General features: G+C 44.1%; 1 protein-coding gene across 3 annotated transcripts in view; it reads left to right on the top strand.

Annotated features, from left to right (window-relative positions):
- The window catches only part of DNTT (DNA nucleotidylexotransferase), a gene marked incomplete at both ends in the record, with an annotated part of 29,988 nt that overhangs the window by 637 nt on the left and 12,491 nt on the right, over window positions 1-16,860 (top strand). For all 3 annotated transcript variants that reach the window (XM_080913105.1, XM_080913104.1, XM_080913103.1), the window contains 6 exons: window positions 8,736-8,910; window positions 9,916-10,044; window positions 10,795-10,965; window positions 11,842-11,913; window positions 13,395-13,518; window positions 16,538-16,670. In XM_080913105.1, coding sequence (XP_080769231.1) covers window positions 8,736-8,910; window positions 9,916-10,044; window positions 10,795-10,965; window positions 11,842-11,913; window positions 13,395-13,518; window positions 16,538-16,670 — 804 coding nt within the window. The remainder of the gene's footprint in view (window positions 1-8,735; window positions 8,911-9,915; window positions 10,045-10,794; window positions 10,966-11,841; window positions 11,914-13,394; window positions 13,519-16,537; window positions 16,671-16,860) is intronic.

Here is a 16,860-nt window from a genome sequence, read left to right as displayed (position 1 = left end):
GAATATCTCACCACAGGTACCTATATGGTCTTGGTGATGGTTTTCCAAAGAGTGGTCCAAGTGGGCTTCAGGAAGAGTTGCTCTTTAAAGATGTTTGCCTAGTGGTGACAGATGGCACTCTAGTGTGGTGTGATCAGAGTCTAGAGAGGGAGGCGTCTGAAGCTACTATTCGGACTAGACAGAGCCGCTCAGTAAGCACCAGTTATCATTGGTTTTCTGACTGTTCTATACATTCATTAGATTGAATCAATCAAGAGAATGAAAGTGATTCCACTCCAGTCACCGCCTGTGACTGTGCTAGTTTGGAGGAAGTGCTGAACACACTGTGTCAGAGATGATATGACTTTTACACTTCAGATTTTAAGACTGAATTTCAAAGAAAATTGCCAAACATTTTTGGCTGATGAAATGCTGGCTTTGGAACATTGTAGAGACACATTTCCAAAGTCTGTACTCGGGGAATGTTACACTCCACATGCCCAGCTGAGGGCATGCTTGATCTTTTGCTAAAATGTCCCTGAGGTTCTGGGCCTCTCTCTTTTCTGAGTTTTTTTGTCCCATGGTCTCCTATTTTTTTTGTTTTAAGTCATCACAGCCGCCCTCAACTTCGTTCCCTAATGCTCTTTTCACACGATCCGGCATTCCTACTCGATTTTGATCGTAACTGATCTGTCAGACTCACATACCATGTTAGCTTTAAAAGAGAACGATTAGATAGGTAAAGGGGGGGCAAAAAAAAGTTCAAAGAGAAATTTAAAGACAGAAATCAAAAGTTTTAGCAGCTACAAAGATGTAGTGGTAAAGGACTTGAACAGGGACCAGTCAGGAAAGCAAGAGCGGTCAGGCAGGATGCCACTTACTCAGACAGCTCTCTGGTAAAAGGTCCAAGCTTCTAGTGGAGGCCACTGAGTCCCCGGTGCAGCAAACTGGCTGAGGCAGGTGTTTGGGGCGATGATCAGGAAGTAGGTAACTTTGTTGGCAAGGTGAATCAGAGCGATGCCCCAGCTGCCAGCTGCCAGAACCATGCCGGCTGCAGGAGAGACAGAAGAAACGGGTGAGCAAGCCGCTGCCATGCCCATGATGGAGCAACGTTCTCAGGCTGAGAGCACTGACACACTAACACGTGTGTGCTGCTGAGGGAAAGGAACCACAGGAAGCAGTAGCCCCGGGGCGCTAACAGAATTTCTGTGCTCAGATATAGAGTCGTTAATTCCTGCAGAGAGAACCTTTAGGCTTCACCTCCTGGTGCTAGTCCTTTCCAGATCAAAGGTTCCACACAGCCTCCACCCCCTTTGCTCACCAGCCGGGGCATCCAGATCAATGGTCTGTCCTCTGTCCGATGTGATGCTGAGGTGAGAGGTAGGATGTCAGAATCCTTTGATAAACTTCACCATAGTACAAGTGTGAGTCTGGTTCATTAGTTAGACCCACTGACCTGTACAGCCAAACCAAAGGTTGTCTGTCCATCGTATAAGCTAGGTCAGAGGACAGAAACAAGCAGAACAGAGACAGGAAGGCAGCCCATGAAAACGCTATAAGCAGTTATCTGGTACTTATATGGAGGGTGTATTCTCATATTTTCTGGGTCTTTTTTTTTTTAACAGCAGACATACTTTGTTTATTTGTTTGTTTTTGTTTGTTGAGACAGGGTTTCTCTAAATATCCTCGTTGTCCTGGAACTCACAATGTAGACCAGGCTGACCTCAAACTCACAGAGTTTCTCACATTCCACATTGTCTCCCAAGAGCCTCTTATATCTGGTCTTTGACATGGGTTTTTAAAAACAAAGATAGACCTACAAGATGGCTCAGTGGGCAAGTGTGTTTGCTACCCAGTCTGACAACCTGAGTTCAATCCCTGGGAACTACATGGTAGAAAGAAAGAAGTGATACTCACAAGTCAATCTCTGACTTCTCCGCAGACACCAGAAATAAACGTTTAAAAAAATAGTCTTTTAGCTTGGGGCTGAAGAGATGGCTCAATGGTTAAGAACCCTGATTGCTCTTCCAGAGGACTCAGGTTTGATTACCAGCACCCACAGGGCAGCTCTCAACTAAGTTCTGGACTCAACTCAAGTTCCAGGTGATCTGAGGCCTCCAAGTGGTACACAGACTTACATCCAGGCAAAACATGTATACCCATTAAAATTAGTTTTTTAATTTAAAAAAGTTAAAAATAAAAATGAAGAAAATAAAAAAAAAAGCTATTTTTAAAAAGGAAAGAAGGCCAGAGAAAGGAGAAAGAGAAAGAATCAGGGGAGATTCTAAGGGCAGACACAATAGCTGAGCAGGTGAATTTGAAGTCACTCCCTATACAAGCCTGGCACCTTAGATTTAACCCTTGGAACCCCAGCAAAGGAGGAGGGAAACCAACTCTACAGAGGTGATTTCTGACCTCCACATGTGCACCATGTCATATGTTAATGTGCATGTGCATATGCAATGATATTAATTACTACCAATGATAATTAATTAAAAGGAAAAATATCAAAGGTACTGATTAATAGTAATGGGTGTGCTTCTTTCTTAGCTTGTAAAATTTAAAGCCTAAGGCAAAGATAATGCTATGCTCTGGAACAGGCTAACATTCATCACTTCTGGATACTTGTGGCTGCCAAGAAGTCTTGGTTCCTCCCTTACCTGAGACCCTCAATGTACTAGAGTCTCTGAATTGATTCTGTTCTCTCCAACATACATGTGTCATTTTGAGTAGAATGCCCAGTTATTCTATGAGACATAGGAATTTGATTCCTAAAACATGTAAGAGAAGAGATGCTAAGTTCCTTGGGTGGTTTTGAACATCAAAGAACAGGATATTGAATTTATTCACCAGCATCCTAGACTTTAGTGCATGTCACTAATATCAGTTCACCTAATGCAGGTTCAGCGAAGGAACCAAACTCTCCTGTTTTCCACTCTCTGATTGCACCCTGAGTTCCCATAGAGTGAGATACTTGAAAGCTTTGATCTGTCCTCTTCCCTCCTCTGTAAATACTTTTGCTAACTTCCCCTGTGTCTTGGAACAAATCATTGTAGTCAAGGCAGAAGGACATGTAGCTTAGGATGGTGGTCCATCTTTCTATCTTCCCAGGAGCTTTGTACTTGCTAATATTGCTCTGGTTGTTGCAAAGGCATCAAAGAACATCATTGTCCTGCCAATCCATCACAGCTTGCCTGCAGTGGAAGATGCTGTCTTTGCTGAAACCAGCACAAAATTCCCTGAGTGCCTGCTCTGCACATTATATGTGGCACTCTGGAAAAACAAAATGGAAGAAAACGTGAGTCTTGCTAGCAAAGAGTTTACAATGAAAGAGGGGAATCAGAAATTGTATCTTGAGTGCCATAATCTTGATTTCTTTTCTTTCTTTTTAAAAATATTTTTATTTTTATCTTTGTATATCAGTTAATGATTTACCTGTAAGTATATATGTGTATATATATATATATATATATGAATGTATGTGATGCATATGTATGTGTATGTATATGATGTAAATGTAGATGGTGTAAATGTAGGTGTATACCTATGTATGTATGTGTGCCACATGGATGTAGTGCCCTCAGATGCCACAAGAGGGTGCTGGATGCTCTGGACCTGGTTTTAGGAATGGTTGTGAGTCATGTCATATGTCAGCTCTGGGAATCAAACCTGGATCCTCTGCAAGGGCAGCTAGTGCTCTTACACACAGAGCCAACTCTCCAGCCCCTTAGTTTCTTTTTTGTTCCAATAAAGTATGCTGACAAAAGCAACTTAGGGAAGAGAAGGATTTGAGCTCACAGTAGAGAGCTAATCACCTCACACATGACCAGTCCAGAGAGCAATAAATGTCATTGGACTGCAGACAGAATGTGACCAAAAATTAGCTTTAGACTCCACAACAACTCACTCCTTTCAGAAAGCTTGTAATGGGTGTGTGTTATCTAACCTGGTTGCCTCTGCTCCCCATCTGTTCACCGTTTGTTCGACCTTTGCAATGCGCCTCTCCTTCTCTCATCTCAGAACATTTGCCTTCAGAGCCCACGGGGAGCTCGTGGTAATAAAACCCCACATTTTCCATTTCAAAAGTGATGAGCTTCAAGTTAATGAGAAGTTTTATAATCCCATGAAAGGCATTTAAAGACTTGGGTGAGATCCTGGCCAGGGCTGGCATAGAAAGCTGTCTCTAACCGATGCTGCTGTGTGTAGATTAGAACTGACCTCAGCTGCCTTGCTTTCAGGGATTCTGAAACATACTGGTTGTTAAGAAAACTGGAGGAGCTGAGGTTGGGGTGGGTTAAGCTGGCTTCTTTAAGCAGCTCGGTTTAACTGTAAACATGGCTAATGTCATTGTTTACAAAATACCCAACTCTTGATAAAACTCACAGAGGAAAGGGTGGTAAGTAACAGTGGCTGCCTCTTATGTATATAAGGCTTCTTTACTTATATGGAGTGAGGCAGCGCCAGCCAGGAAGAGAAGGTGACAATGGTATATGAAAAAAAATATTCAGAGCTAAGATTTGTGAGTTAATTCCATAATACACAGTGTTTGAACACCTGACCTCCCACCTGACAATCCTAGAAATATTTAGAATTTCTGCACGTACTTATGCTTGTCATATATTCTAGTTAACATATAATGACTTCATATATGTATAGGGTACAGAATGATAATTGAATATGCATATGCAGAATGTAAGGATCTGTCTCTTTATAGCTCTATTATTTGTGTGTCTGGAGCTACCAGGCACCTCCTTCCTGGGTCTCCATGATGTAAACAATTCGCTATTGTGTTTCTTTTCTCTCTCTCTCTCTCTCTCTCTCTCTCTCTCTCTCTCTCTCTCTCTCTCTCTCTCTCTCTCTCTCATGCCCATGTATGTGTATTTCAGGAGGGTGAGCATTATAACTTATTTCTTTTAAATGTATTCAGTTGTCTACCTCATATGAAGACTGAGTTTTATACCCCCACCCAGCACATACCCCCCACACATGGCAGTGTGTCGTATTTTCAAATGGTGAAGAGACTTCACAGCATGCTTTCCATGCACTTTGTTTGTTTCTTGGTTTCACCCCAGGAGCCCCTCCACTGGTGGTTATTCCCCAAGCCCCTATCAGAGTATGGCTTCACCTAGAGGCAGACTAGATAAGGAGATGCAGAGCAAAGCCAGGTGGTGAGAATGTTTGATGGAGCAGCATTGCTTGCAAGATGAACCTTGGGTCTTCTGAACTCATCCTGGGGGTGCAGAACCCAGAGAGCCTGGAGCAGTTGGTGGCCCCCCTGAAGATCTTCCATCTTGGTGTGCAGCTACAGCAGCTCATTTTAGCTTTGGGATAGCTCTAACCACCTGCAATCTTGTAGTACCGATATTCAACATAAAATAGAAAGACAAAAATTATACCCAAGGGGGCTTCCTGGGCAGATATATCACAGAGAATTTCTTTACTCATTTCTCTGCCCCTTGGAGGAACTGTTTGCTTTTCAGTATGGTACCCGCCCAGATATTCCTTCTTTCTTCTTGGCATGGCGTCCACTCAGATAAGTCTTCTGTGAGGAGGGCAGAAGGGAACAGACCAGGGAACTCCTCAGCTCTGGAAAAGGCTCCAAGTCACAGATGGTAAACTCACGGCTATTCAAGTTCATAGACTTTGGGTTAAAACAGATCCGTAATCAAATTTTCACCCTACGTTATTAGCAGGGAAGGGTTTTAATGTCTCCTAAGGCTCTCTCCTCATGGCTATGTGGGTCTGATAAGACTTGCTTAACAGTATTGTTAATAATTAAATATATAACGTGCACATCTAGAGTGTTAAATATTTAATGCTAGTCCCTGATATATGCTCCTATAGGGTATGGGAGCACTTGGAGCCGAGACAAACCCACGTGTTCCCAAAGAGACAGATGATTGTCACTCCATGTGCATCAGTAAGGAACTGTCAGTGGACCACACTGGAGGGAGCAAGTTGCCATGTGACACTGTCTGGTGAGGCTCAGGATTGAACATGAAGAAGTGTTTAGTCAGAGAGGAGTGACAGCCACCAACCCGATCATGACTGTGACTGTGTTTTTTCTCATTTCCCTTCCTTGCATCTGTGGAAGACTTACTACGAACTGTTTGCTTCAGCCCTTACTTTAGAAAAATCTCATTTTAATACTTTTAAGTTTTTTCTTTCTTTATTTTATGTAGATAGGTATGCTGTCTTCAGACACACCAGAAAAGGGCATCGGATCCCATTACAGATGGTTGTGAGCCACCACGTGGTTGCTGGGAATTGAACTAGGACCTTTAGGAAGAGCAGCCAGTGGTCTTAACCACTGAGCCATCTGTCCAGCCCTTTATTTCAATACTTAATCTTGATTCTTCTTTGAAAATTGCATCAGGCTTGAATTCTGCCAATATTCTTCTAGCTTGAGTTGCCAACCAGGAATTTATCCCATGACTCAACTGTAACTAGAAAGAGTAAATATGTTTCTCACGTTACAGTTACTGTTTCAGTGTGAAATGTCCCCCCATAGGCTCACCCAGCTAGTGCTACTGTTTGCCAACATTGGGGAACCTTTAAGAGGTGTGAACTTGCTGGTGGAAGTGGGTCACTTGGGGTGGGACTGAGGGACTTTTTGACAGTTTGTTTGCGTTCCCCACCCCACTTGCGCTCCCCCCCGCCCCGTCCTAGAGAAACCTTTCTTGTTGCCAACAAGTTCTTCTCTGACTCTCAAGTCTTTATGTGACTGATTGACTGCTGGGTCCACTTCCTGTTCATCTTCGTGTCCAGATTGTCACTGTCTGAGCTCACACTCTTGCATGTGTTCCCACTGTACCTTTTGGAAACGTATGATAAACCTATCCACAGTTGGGGGAAGGGCCCTTGTTTTGATTTTGTTTTGCTAGTTGTATGAGCAGGAATCGAAAGTTTCAACCCCAGCCTTCCTCCATACGATGCCAAGTCATCGCCCACAAAGCTGGGTGATCTAAGAAGGGCGTGTGGCTCCCAGACACAGTGTGAGCTGGAGCCTGCCTATGAGGCACCAGGAAGTCCCAGGAAAAGAACGTGGGGGACATGGTAGGAAGGGTGACTGAGAAGGAGACTTGGAGATTGAGCATCAGGACCCTGACGGCATGCCTGAGTTCACACAAAATTCCATTACTAAAGAGTAAATATTACTGTTTATTCAATAATATTACAATAAATTGTGGTATATATATATATACTCAAATATATAAACACACACACACAGAGTTTCCTTTAAAAGGCAGAGAGCAGAGGTCTGGAAAGACTAAAGCTTCCTCTATGAACAAACTAGTCCTCTATGAATGAACTAGTCCTTTTGTTGTTACCTTAAAATTTTGATGTTAGGGACCTTTCAAAGAATCTGTTACAAATAAGTTCTGAAATTATATGGACCTAAGCTAGGGATGCAGTTACCTGTTTTGCTGTCTGATCTCAACTTCTGTTATCCAAATGGTCTCAGTTCCAACCTCCAGCCTGTCTTGTGGCACCGACCTCAAGTCTCACCTGCCAATCAGATGTCTTCATTTTGATCTTTCTGTCTCTAGAAACAAACAGCTCACCAGAGACAGCTTCAGCGCCATGTCTCTCTCTCTCTCTCTCTCTCTCTCTCTCTCTCTCTCTCTCTCTCTCTCTCTCTCTCTCTCTCCCTCCCTCCCTCCCTCTCTCTCTGCTAAAGAGATTTGACTTCCATCTTCACCGTGATGCTCATGTGCAAGATGTGGCTCCCCTCGTTACCCTCCCCAGTGTGCCCATCTGCTTCTCCTTGGCGTTCTCTTTAGGTGTACCAGGAGTCAGCCTGCTGTTCCCCACATCTCCCCATTCCAACTCTCTCCCTTCCGAAGCACTGTGTGGATCAGGTTGGCTTTTTAAAAATGCCATGCTAGCACAACTAGTGTTCTGCTTACAAAAACCTTAGCCCAGCTCCTGAACGAGGCATTTACAGTGCCTGCCACTGCTGGCTCGGCCATTTCTACAACTAGGACAACCCTTCCCAGTCCGTCTCTACAACCCTCTCCCGTCCCCTGACTGATGAACCCTTTCTTTCAGGACAACTCCCATTAGTTTCTCAGCTCACCCAAGAGCAGTTCTTTTTCTAAACCCCATTCTGATCTCACCCTGGCCTCTTTTTTTTTTTTTTTCCAGGATGTCTCCTGTAGGCTAAGATCCAAAAGTGCACCCTTTCTTCTGTGCCATTTGTGAGGAGTGAGCTTTCTTTGACTTTGAACTACTTCCCCCCCCAAACTCCCCCCCAGACCCCCCCCAGCATTATGGAAGACATTTTGCTAGCACCTCCAACTGATGCAGACAGACAGGCATGTGCACACTTACATATGTTTCTCTTTGCACTTTGAGTTCTCATATCTCATTGACAACTCAGGTTTCATCGAACAACTTTGAAAAGTCCTGGGTTCAAGTCTTCCATGAGCAGAAAGAAAGCAGCACACCAAAACTAGCTGCACCGTGCCAGGCACAACCTTAAGGACAGCTTCCTCTTTATCGTCTTTACACTTCTATTTTACACGACTCTTACTAGTATCACCCCCTCCCCCCCGCATCCAACCTGGGATGTACTCCATTGCTGCTTCTCCACTTAAAACAGAGATGATTTCCGTGTGGCGATCCATGGTCAGGCCCAGTGTGTGCCTTGTCTTTAACCAGCCGGGACTCTCAGAAACCTTTAGGAGTGGGGAGAGCGGGTCTCATTTTGGAAGCTCCTTCCTTTTACTGATAACGTTGCCTTCCATTTCTAGTGATTCTGTCACCCACATCGTGGCAGAGAACAACTCGGGAGCAGACGTCCTGGAGTGGCTCCAGCTGCAGAACATCAAAGCCAGCTCTGAGCTTGAACTCTTGGACATCTCCTGGCTGATTGAATGCATGGGAGCCGGGAAGCCAGTGGAGATGACAGGGAGACATCAGCTTGTGGTAAGTGCCTCCTTTGCAATGGCCACTGTCATCGACGTCAGAGTCCACACACTTGGGCTGACTAGAATTTTCTCATGTGGTCCTCTTAGCTCTGTTGGGCTTTCATTTGTCCTCTATTGTAAAGCAGTACTGCCTACCTCCTGAGATGCAGTGGAACTTGAAGTGACACACGTAAACTGTGCACAGTGCTGACATATTAATAGATTAATAATTAATATAATTATAGATTAATAAATAATACATCATAGACCATTTTCTTTTTAAAAATCTTATTTTTAGTTTTGTGTGTGCATGTGTGTGTCTGTGTCTGTGTCTGTGTCTGTGTTTGTGTCTGTCTGTTTGCACATGTGTGCACATGTCCACAGAGGCCAGAAGACAACAGGTCTCCTGGAGCAGGTTGTGAGTCACTTATGTCTTTGGCAAGAACAGCACTCACCCTTCACTGCTGACCCATCCCGCCAATCCCATGGTGAGAACTGTTTTCAGGAACATATTCACACAGAGATTTTTCAGAATATCAGTCTCGAAATTTAGAAAAGCCAGAGTTTCTTTTTTTTTCCCCTCATTCTGATAATTCATGAAAAAAAAAAAAAAGAAACAATATGACTTCTTAAATCCAAATCCTTTACTAATGATTCCAGGGTCTCTGGGAAAGGGGTTTGGGTCTTCTATAATAAAGGAAACAAATGAAATAAAATTTAACTGCTGGTTCTTTTTTATTTTTGTGATTTCAAAAATATATATCCTATACATACTTGAGCTGCCACAATGGAATTCATCTGGTGTAATTAATAAAATATGAAGAACAATCTTACATGCCTGTTTATTATACACTAGACAGGTATGTGACATAGTTTTCAGTCCTCTGTGACTTTGCCTTCTTCCAGAGACAGCCACCATAAATTGTCTTAAAGTAAACGTTTTCTTTTTGAGTTAATATTTATAGTTACATTCACACTTACTAATTCACTGTCATTCAACACAGATGCTTACGCTTCTCTGTAGGTGAGAAGAAACTCTTCCCTGAGTCCCGGCCCAGGCTCTCAGGATGTTCCACCCCCCACTGTACCAAAGATCTCCCAGTACGCTTGTCAGCGGAGAACCACGTTAAACAATCATAACCAACTCTTCACGGTAATGATGTTTTCTCAAAACCCAGGGCAAAGGGGCACTTGAGGCTTCTTTTCATGAGTCTGTAAGCTAAATTATGATTTTTATGGACATCTGAGATTGCTTCTCCATGCTTACTTGCCTAACCTGACCTCTCGGTTTTCCTCAAGTGGGCCCCCACTGCTACTCCATAGGCTCCCACTACTCAGGGGTCAGGGTTCACCAAAGTAACACATAAGTAGCGTATCGAGCATGGACTTCTCGTCTCTAACTTTCAAGCTGCATCTGTGAGGAACAGCAGGAAACAGATGACAGCCGCTGGGCCCACTGAACCACAGCTGTGTTTTCTGCTAGGCCACACAAGTCACCTTAAATAACCCCTGCTCTGGGTCTGTGTGATGAACACACCTTCATCCCACAAGTACCAGCTGTGTTTTCTGTCCACAGTAAGAGATCTGAATGTCCAAGTGTTGTGACAGAACCCTGGCTACTGACTAGTCCCAAAGACAGGAAAGGTTATACCCAACCCAGTCATGACTTCATGGATACCATGGACACCAAGTTAGTACTTGAATAAATTGTTTCTAAATGTCTAATGATACCGAACACAATTCCTTCATAATCCATTAGACAGGTATCTTTTCAGTTCAGTGACAGTGTCCCACGGGGGAGAATGCAATGGTACAGGAACTTGATCCTGACTCCAAAGGGGACAGGAGGGACTTGCAGGTGACTCTCCTGAGCAGACCTGCTGACCTGGTTTTATTTTCTTAGGATGCCTTTGATATCCTGGCTGAAAATGATGAGTTTAGAGAGAACGAAGGCTCTTGTCTGGCATTCATGCGAGCAGCCTCTGTGTTGAAATCTCTGCCGTTCCCCATCACCAGCATGAAGGACACAGAGGGGATCCCTTGCCTAGGGGACAAGGTGAAGTGTGTCATAGAGGTGAGGAGAAGTGAAATTTGCTACACCTCCAAAGAGGAGAAGGAGAGGCAGAGCAGATCAATCACATGGGTTGATTTTATTTATTTCTCTATAGATGAACCAGCATAGTGTGGAAAGAGATATATGGGTACAGATATATAAAACCCATACCCCAGCATGACCCCAGTAGGATGACTTTCCCAGATAGTGATTTTTACTAGCAGTGAAAGACTCAAGCAGAATGTTCAGCTTTCCTCCCCAGGCTGGGTGGGAGGCTTAGTCTCCCTCAGCTCTTCCTGTTCAGCACAGGGTGATGTCCAATGGGCTGAATCTGCATCTATATGTTCTAGGAAGAGACTGGGCAGTAGTTACATGTTTAGCACCATTTAAGGATTTCTCAACAAGGCACGTTCATCTCTAGTAGTGAGTTTCAATCTAACCAAATGCAAGGTAAGGTACATTATTCTAGAAAAATATCCCAGCTCAAGACAACAGAGATTAGACCTCATAAGGGCCTGATAATGACTGGCTTTTTCGGTGGGCCAACAGTTAGCCTGGTGGTTTGAAAAGCCCTCTTATTTCCACAACTTGAATCAACTGAAAAGAAAATGATCAGGACTATTTGAACAATGCTTGTCAGTGAATATTTTGTCTTAGACTCTATAGATTCACATCTTTATCCTCTGTATCCCCATCTAAGATGATAAAGGTCTTGGATCTATGCTAAACTAAGTTTTTTTTTTTCAAGATTACAAGGAAATTCTTGCTTTCTCCAGATCAGATAGGGAAAATCCTCAAGTTTCATGAGAAACCAGCAGTCGGGGCTGTAGGTTTGAGACTGGCACTTTGGTTACGCAGGGACATAACTCAAAATCTTTTGTTCAACCCTCCTTGCAGGGAATTATTGAAGATGGAGAAAGTTCTGAAGTTAAAGCTGTGCTAAATGATGAACGTTATAAATCCTTCAAAGTAAGCGATTGCACATTTGTATACTAGGAAGTGGTTGGTTTTTGTTTTTGTTTTGTTCATTTATTTATCCTGTTGTTTGCTGTGGTTGATTATGTAACTCAGGCTGCCATACCAAAATGGCACAGACTGGACTGTTTAGTCGTAGAAATTTATTTTCTGCCAGGTCTGGAAGCAGAAAGTTTAGGTTAAGTTCCTGGGGAAAGATCCTGTGGAGGACTCTTTGTGGTTTACAGTGGCCACCCATCGTCTTGCTGTTGCCCTGGCATGGCAGAGATAGAGATGGACAAATGCTCGCTCACAGCTGCCTTTCTCTGTTCTTACATGATTGCGTGAGGCATGACTTCTCGCTTAGGGAATGGCACCTTCCACAGTGGGCTTCCTCCATAAACTAACAGTTACATCTACCACAGACATGCCCACAGGTGGAGGTAATATGGATAATTTCTCATTAAGACTCCTTTCCCGAAAGAGTCTAAAATGCATCGAGTTGACAGTTAAAACTATCCAGCACATGCCACAAAGACTCCACATGCAAAGACCTAACTATCACACTGAGATTACCATGGTTACAAATGTCAAGGGGACACAAGAATTCAAACAGAGCAAACGGGGTGGGGGATGTCCTGAAGCACAAGCTGACATCTGAAAAGACCCCATTGTACTTTTATCTCTGGGACTTAGGGGTGACCACCTTCCAGTATTACCTTAGAGTTTATGGTACTCTGGCAAGTTCCTTCAGTTTATACGTGATACATGGCCTAACATATGGCCAGAACAGGAGCCAGGCTCAGAGTACAGCAGCCCAGGGTTTAAGTTTGTACTTTGCTATTACCCACTTGTAGATAGGACAAATTTGCTGAGTCTCTGTGAGCTTCTTTCCACTGAAGGAAGGTGTGTGGTTAAGGACTTTGTGTAAAAGACTGAGCAAGCTGAAGACAGCCAGAGAGATAGCTTCTCACACAGTCACAGAACAGGCAGTCTGTCTCCTTCCACAGATGTCTGTCTGTCTCTCACCTCTGTTTCATTTTGTGACCCTTTGATTATTCAAGGATCCTCTAGAAACAAAAAACCTCTGAAAGTGACCATGCCCAGGCTCAAGGGAGAACTCTTAAGTGCAGAGAACCTGAGGAAGAGTCCCATAATCAACACAAAAAGCTGTGTGTGGTAGTGTGCCTTTTAAATCCAAGCACTGGGGCAGCAGAGACAGGCAGCTCCCTGGGTTTCACTGACCAACCGTCCCAGCCTGAGGTTGACTTCTGGTCTCCAAATGCACAGTTATGTATGCTTATGCATGTTTGTGCAAGTACACACACACACACACACACACACACACACACGACCCATTCCCTTGATGTTTTCAAGAGAAACTGGGCCAAAGCTTTGTTTATATTTCTTGTTTCTGGCCTGAGACTGGAAAGCATCACTCTGTTGTCATAGTGATGATCCAAGGAATTAACAGCCTTCCTTTCCCTCCCCCTCAGCTCTTTACATCTGTGTTTGGCGTGGGACTGAAGACAGCGGAGAAATGGTTCAGGATGGGGTTCAGAACTCTCAGCAAAATAAAGTCAGACAAAAGCCTGAGATTCACAAAAATGCAGAAAGCAGGTAATGGTCTTGGGGAAAGTCACAGGTCACTCTGGGCTTGTCAGGGTCAAGTGACAAGGAAGTCACTTTTACCTGCTCCAAACTTGGGAGTCAGGTAAATCTTGGCTCCAGCACTTGTCATTGAGTGATTGAATACGCCAGTTAAAACCTGTGCCTCCGTTACCTCACTGATGAACTTGAGCTAAGCAGGGACTACATCAGCTCGCACAAAGCCCCAAGAACATGAGAACAGGCCTCTTTCTGGGCTGCTGTGATCCCTTTATCGAGGCCTTAAAGCTGAGTGGGCACTGTCCTGATTGCTCCAGACTCATCTAGACACTTGGGTCTGGCTGTCTCCCTGTGTTAGAGCCATGCATGAAGAGTTGAGGATAGAAGGTTAAGCGGACATGGAAGAAGGAGAGAGAGGAGTCCTAAACAAAGTACATCCTCATTAGGTTGGTTAAAACCATGAATGTGCGCTAGGGACTGAAAGAGAAAGAGGCAGAAATCTAGCCACAGCCTTGATCTGTTCCCCCAGAGCCCTGTAGCCTAGGAAGAGACAAGAGTGCAGTGGAGACGGAAGGACTCTCAGTATTGTCTGAAAGTCTGGCAAGTCCCACAGCTGCCATCATGACCAGGTCACTGTCTCCTGTGGACAGTGCTGGTACCTTTTCCAGAAATGAGGAATTGCAATCCATAGCCCCATTCTAAATGTGTGTGGTTTCGGAGTGTTTCTTTTTGGAGTACAATAAAAATAGAGTAGAATTGTTCTTCAAGAGGGAGTCTTTGTTACAGTTTCTAGTCCTGTAGCTTCTGTGGTTATGGGGAATGGCGAAGTTATCACGTTTTTAATATGGAAGTGATAGAGTCTTCTACTAGAGGATACTGGGTATGTGCAATCAGTCAACAGCTATCTTCTGTTTAAGTGATAGTAACAGACAGACAGATCAAAAATGATATCACGAGAAATGATTGATGAGGTGAATCATATCTTGGGGGTCCCACCAGTGACACTATAGAAATCCGTATTAAAATCTGTTCATTTCTTATTAAAACATTTTAATTCATTTTTAGTTTATGTATATTGGTGTTGTCTGTATGTTTGTCCATGTAACACATTTGTCCAGTGTCCAAGGAGGCTAGAAGAGGGCATTAGGTCCCTTGGGACTGAAGTTAGAGTTGGTTGTAAGCTGCCATTGGGTGCTGGGAATCAAACCTGGGTCTTCTGGCAGAGGAACCTGTTCTCTTAGCTCCTGAGTCATCTCTCAATTTTGCTGATTTCTAAGTGATTGTTAATAAGTTCTATATAAACCACACAGGAACTAAAAGAGTCTAAGAAGAAACATCTAGAATGTCTACTCTGGATGCCAGAAGGTGTAGTCTAATAAGCATGTTTTACATCAGCTCTAGAGATGCCTTGAAAGAGAAATGTATATAACTCCCAAACCTAAGTGGCATGGAGTCAGTCTGGAATGATAGTGAGGACTCCTAACGCTTATAGCGGAAGTTGGGAGCAGTGTAATAGTTGGCTCAGAAAGCCTTAAACTTGTAATGTCCTGTTTCAGCATCTTGAGTGCTAGGGATGCAGGAGTGGGGAGCTGGCTGACAGCTATGCATTCTTAAAACATCATAACCTCATGTTCATATACATCATCAAGTGAGGAGCATAGGGGTATCCTGGTACCAACTGAGTTATTCCCTCTCTCTCTCTCTCTCTCTCTCTCTCTCTCTCTCTCACACACACACACACACACACACATACACACACACACACACACACAAAGCAGCCATATCCCAATAAAAGGACAACTACTGAGGACAGAACAAGGGAAGTTTATATCATATCACTTACCGATATGAAGGTGGTAGATCCTCAGCCACCGGCTCGGCAGAACAAATGATGGATTAGCATCAACGTCTTTTCCTGGTCCCATCAACATACTTCGGCAGCTGTCCCATTTAGAGATTACAGATGCCCTTGAATTTGGTAACTTTGTTTACAGTATGCTCAAGCCAAATGGTAACAGGGTCCAATCAGCAGCCTCTGGAGAAGTACATCTCTTATTAGTGGAGTGGCATTTGGGTCCCTTAAATGAAAGATCAGCGTCTTATATGGAAGCATGATTAACTGTCATTAGACTCTGACTCTCCCAGACATGCCCAGCTTTAACCCAGTCCTTGAGGATAAGCCTCCTTCCCTTGTGATGCTACTTCTGAACAGTCATTGGTTCATAGTTCTCAGGCCAGGAAACAGCATGCCAACCCCTCCAAGGCACTTTGCACATTGATTTTTGACACAGTCCCACCCTCTTCCTCCTACTGTATTTCCCTTTTCTAATGAAGCCATCAAAGTTCTGAATTTTCCCACCCCCCTTTTGAATAGTAGGGCATAGCTTGTTGGTCAAGAGGGCTGGACACAGTGCTGCACACATGGAATCTCGGCACTTGAGAGGTAGAGAAATTAGGAGTTCATAGACATCTGGGTCTTTCCTCAAAACAGCAGCAGCAAGAGGAGGAAGAGGAAGGAGAGGAGGATGAGAGGAGGAGGAAGGAGAGAAGGAAGAGGAGAAGGAAGGATAGAAGGAAGAGGAGAAAGGAGAGGAGGAGGAGGATGAGAGGAGGAGGAAGGAGAGAAGGAAGAGGAAAAGGAAGGAGAGGAGGAAGAGGAGAAAGGAGAGAAGGAGAAAGGAGAGAAGGAAGAAGGAGAGGAGGAGGAAGGAGAGGAGGAGGAAGGAGAGGAGGAAGAAGAGGAGGAGGAAGAGGAGTCAGCTCTGGATCTCCATTATAATATCAGATAAAAACAGTTTAGATTCTAGAAGGATCTGAATACTTTCCCCTTGACTTCCCCGTGAGAAATCAAAGCTCCTTTGTGACCATGAAAACCCCACAAGTAGACGGACAAGGCAACGCCATAGATTGCTGAGCTCTGTAGAGTCTGGCCAATGCCTGGCAGCACTGTATAAGACAGCATCCTCTCCCATCGATGGCTGGTCCTCTTACATGTGCCTTTCTCTCCACTGCCTGTCAAATGGCCTCCTAGGATTCCTCTACTATGAAGACCTCGTTAGCTGTGTGAACAGGGCAGAAGCAGAGGCTGTCAGCGTGCTAGTTAAGGAGGCAGTTGTGGCATTCCTTCCAGATGCTTTGGTCACCATGACTGGGGGGTTCCGCAGGTAAGTGATGTAGCTGTTTTGGCATCTCTCTTCTGCCTTAGATGGTGCAGAAGTCCTGTTCTGACCTGAAACTTTGGCTCCTGCCTCTTTTGTTTCATGTCAGAGCCCCAAATAGCTTGACACCCCACACACAGAGCTTTTTCTTGCCCCTGTAACTTTGCTCAGATGAAACTTTCTCTACTATTTTGTG

The sequence above is a fragment of the Micromys minutus genome, assembly GCF_963924665.1.
Source record: "Micromys minutus genome assembly, chromosome: 2".
NCBI classification, from domain to species: Eukaryota; Metazoa; Chordata; class Mammalia; order Rodentia; family Muridae; genus Micromys; species Micromys minutus.
The sequence above is the reverse complement of the archived record's forward strand: the minus strand, read 5'-3'. Positions and strand labels throughout refer to the sequence as shown.